This window comes from Nannospalax galili, unplaced genomic scaffold (assembly GCF_000622305.1).
Source record: "Nannospalax galili isolate Female #2095 unplaced genomic scaffold, S.galili_v1.0 scaffold11, whole genome shotgun sequence".
In the NCBI taxonomy this organism is placed as follows: Eukaryota; Metazoa; Chordata; class Mammalia; order Rodentia; family Spalacidae; genus Nannospalax; species Nannospalax galili.
In genome coordinates, this window is record NW_008330735.1 from 6,152,343 (window position 1) to 6,155,944 (window position 3,602).

Here is a 3,602-nt window from a genome sequence, read left to right on the forward strand (position 1 = left end):
TGAAGCAGGGTCTCCCTGTAGCCCCAGCTGTCTTGGAACTCACTATGTAGGCCAGGCTGGCCTTGAACTCACAGAGATCCACCTTCCTCTGCCTCCCAAGTGCTGGGATTAAAGGCATGTGTCACCATGCCCGGCTTTATTTATTATTTTATGTGTATGAGTGTATTGGCTGCGTGTATGTAAGTGCATCTGTGTTGTGCAATGCCATGGAGATCAGAAGAGGGCTTTGGATTCCTCTGGAACTGGAGTTAAGGATGGTTCGTAGCCACCATGTGGGTGCTAGGAATCAAACCCGGGTCCTGTGCAAGGTCAGTGCTCTTAACCACTGAGTCATCTCTCCAGCCCCATCCCCTAGAAATTTTTAATAGAGTATTTTATTAATTCTTTAAGAATTTCACACATTCATACATATTCACCCCCCACTTCTCCCTTTAATTCTTCCCAGATCCCCCATCTTCATTTCCTTTTTTTGGGGGGGGGGTATTTTTGAGACAGGGTCTCCCTGTTGCCCCAACTGGCCTGGAACTCACTATATAGACCAGGCTAGCCTTGAACTCAAAAAGATCTGCTTGCCTCTGCCTCCCAAGTGCTGGGATTAAAGGCATGTGCCACCACACCTGGCTCATTTCCTTTTTAAAAAATAATTCACCATTTGTGCTACCCATAAACTCATGGGTGTGAGACCATCCACTGGAGCATGGTCAACCGAGTCTAGAAGCTATCAACTATTAATAGCTCCTCAGTTAGGGGTATGATCTCATGAACCCCTGCCTACTCTGTGCTGGAATGTTGACTGGCTTGATCTTATACAAGTCTTATGCAAGCAACCACAGCTGTTGTGAGTTCATGAGTGTAGGGGTTTTGTCATGTCCAAAAGACACTGTTTTGCTCCCATCCTCCCTGACCTCTTAAGCTCTTACAATCTTTCCACCCCCTCTTTCTCAGTGATCCCTGAGCCTTGGAGAAAGAGGATGTTATATAGATATCCCATTTGTGGCTGAGTACACCATAGACACTTACTCTCTACACTTTAAGCAGTTGTGAGTTTCTGAGTTAAACACTATCTACTTCACAAAGAAATTTCTTTGATGTGGTCAGGGAGCTGCACTAATCTATGGGTAGCAAGATATGAATTTAGAGGGCAGTCCATTTAGCAAAATAATAGTAGGCTCACCCCTGGGGCCTGTGAGCTCCCCAGCCATGGGTTCTTGGCAAGATTTACAGTACCAAGTTTGAGTTTCTTCCTGTGGAGTGGAATTTTTAATGCCACCATCTTAACCCAAATGTTTACCTTTTCTAGACCTAAATATTGTCTTTCTTTCTTTCTTTCTAGCTCTTCAGCTGTCTACACTAGAAATAGGCACACACCTTCCATCATTTTTAGAAGGCCTGAAGAGGCTGTCTTGTCTCCATCATCATCTTCAGAGGACACAGGACTACCTTCCTATGAACAGGCAGTAGCATTGACCAGAAAACACAATGTTTCGCCACCACCACCATATCCTGGGCCAGCAAAAGGATTTAGGGTATTTAAAAAATCTATGTCACTACCATCTCACTAAGTGCATCTTGCCATCTTGCTATATGGCATTCATGTCATTTGGGTGATTTGTTCTCCCCAAAACAAAAACGATGTGCCTGTCCAGCTTTTGATGACAAACTGCAAGGAATAAAGGAGCAATATGCACAGAAGGAAACTACCCTATAATTCTGCTTGCACCTTAGACCTGAACTTGACCATCATTAGCTTGATAAGAGACTTTTAACTCCATATCCTTGCCTAGAAAGTACTATGTAGACCAGGCTGACCTCAATCTCACAGGGATCTGCCTCTGCCCCTCAAGTGCTGGGATTAAAGGCATGTGCCACCATGTCCAGCTTTGCACAAGAGAATTTTAATGCCAAGAGATTTACTAATGCTTACCTGTTCAATATCATATTGTGTTTTTCTTTTGAGTATGAATTAAATTTTTACTAGTTATTATTTGATTTGTAATGTTATAGATGACATTATACATTATGATATTTCTGTAATTTTTTTTAAAGATTGGATTTGAACTTGGGCATGTTGGTTCATATCTCTAATACCAGTAAATTGGGAGACTGAGGCAGGAGGACTGATGCAGTTTCAAGGCCAGCTACAGAATGAGCTCCAGAACGGCTTAGGAATGAGACGTCCTTTCAAAACAACAAAAACTAAAACCAAACAAACCAATCTTAGATTGAGATGAGGGAATAGCTCATGATCTCCAACACCAAATTAAAAAATTTAAAATAATGGGCCAGCTCAGTGGGTAAAGTCACCTGCCAAGACTGACTATGAGTTCAATCCCTGGGCCCCATGTGGTAGGAGAAAACAAGCTCCTGAAAGTTGTACTCTGACCTCCACATTTGTGTGGTGCATTGTGTATACCCACCATCTAATCTACCCCCACAAAATAAATAAATTCAATTTTAAAATTTCTTTAAAGAAACATTTTTTAAAAAAGGAACATGCATGCCATATGTTGATGCCTTCAGTCGTCTGAACTGTGTTTCTTCCATGTTTTCTTGTTTAAAAATGTTTCCTTAACAGTTTAGTTTAATCTAGTATGAACACATCAGTATTTGTATTATCTAGAAAGAGTAATCCGTTTTTTTTAATGTATAGCTTTCCTAAAGCATAATTATTTTATTTTAATGACTGTTCTGTTACATTTACTTTTTATATGTGTGAATAAACTTTATACTAAGTAATATTTATTGCTCATTTTATTTTGATTGGCATATGGCATTATACAGGTTAAATCTGAACAATTCATTGCATGTTTTCCATGTGATGTTTATAGCATAATGTTGGTACATCTAAAACTCAGCAAGCAGGGTTAGCATCCAATGGAATTGCATTTGTGTGGGTGTTACTGTTTAATAAAGTTTTAATATTTAACAAACTATTTGAGTCAAACATATTACTCCTTAAAACTAAATGTATGGGCTGGGGATGTAGTTTGGTGGTAGAGTACTTGCCTAGCATTAAGTGAGGGCCTGGGTTTGACCTTTAACACGGCCCCAAACAAAAAATACCTCTTCCTCTTTTTATGGCTTTTTCAATACCGTATAACATTACATTGTCTGGATGTGCCACAGTTTGTCATCCATTAACCCTCTGAAGAACATCATGCCTCCTTTCAGGTTTGGCATGTATAAATAAAGCCACTATAAATATCCATGTGCAGGTTTTTTGTGTTGACATGGGTATTCCCATGATTTTACGCCTGGGATGACTGCTATTTTAAATTTTTTGTACTCTGCTGGCTGTGCTGGATGGCTTTAGTGTCAACCTGACACACCTGGGTTGAGGGAGCCTCAATTGGGGAATTGACTCCATTGGACTGACCTGTGGCCATGTCTGTGGGGTATCTTCTTGATTGTTGAGTGATGTGGGAGGGGTAGTGCCACCCCTGGGCAGGTGGGGCTGTGTTGGATAAGAGAGCAAGCTGAGCAGGGGCCAGGGGAGCAAGCCAGAAAGCAGTGTTCCTCCATGGTCTATGCTCCAGCTCCTGCCTCCAGGTTCCTGCCCTGAGTTCCTACCTTGGGCTCCCTGATGAACTGCGACCTGGGAG

The 3,602-nt window shown here is 41.5% G+C and overlaps 1 protein-coding gene across 4 annotated transcripts in view; it reads left to right on the plus strand.

The window, feature by feature from the left end:
* Nucleotides 1–2,912, plus strand: part of Prrg4 (proline rich and Gla domain 4) — a 31,411-nt gene extending 28,499 nt beyond the window's left edge. For all 4 annotated transcript variants that reach the window (XM_008851506.3, XM_008851499.3, XM_008851512.3 and 1 more), the window contains exon 6: nucleotides 1,334–2,912. In XM_008851506.3, coding sequence (XP_008849728.1) covers nucleotides 1,334–1,562 — 229 coding nt within the window. In that variant the 3' untranslated portion in view covers nucleotides 1,563–2,912. The remainder of the gene's footprint in view (nucleotides 1–1,333) is intronic.
* Nucleotides 2,913–3,602: the final 690 nt, after the last annotated feature.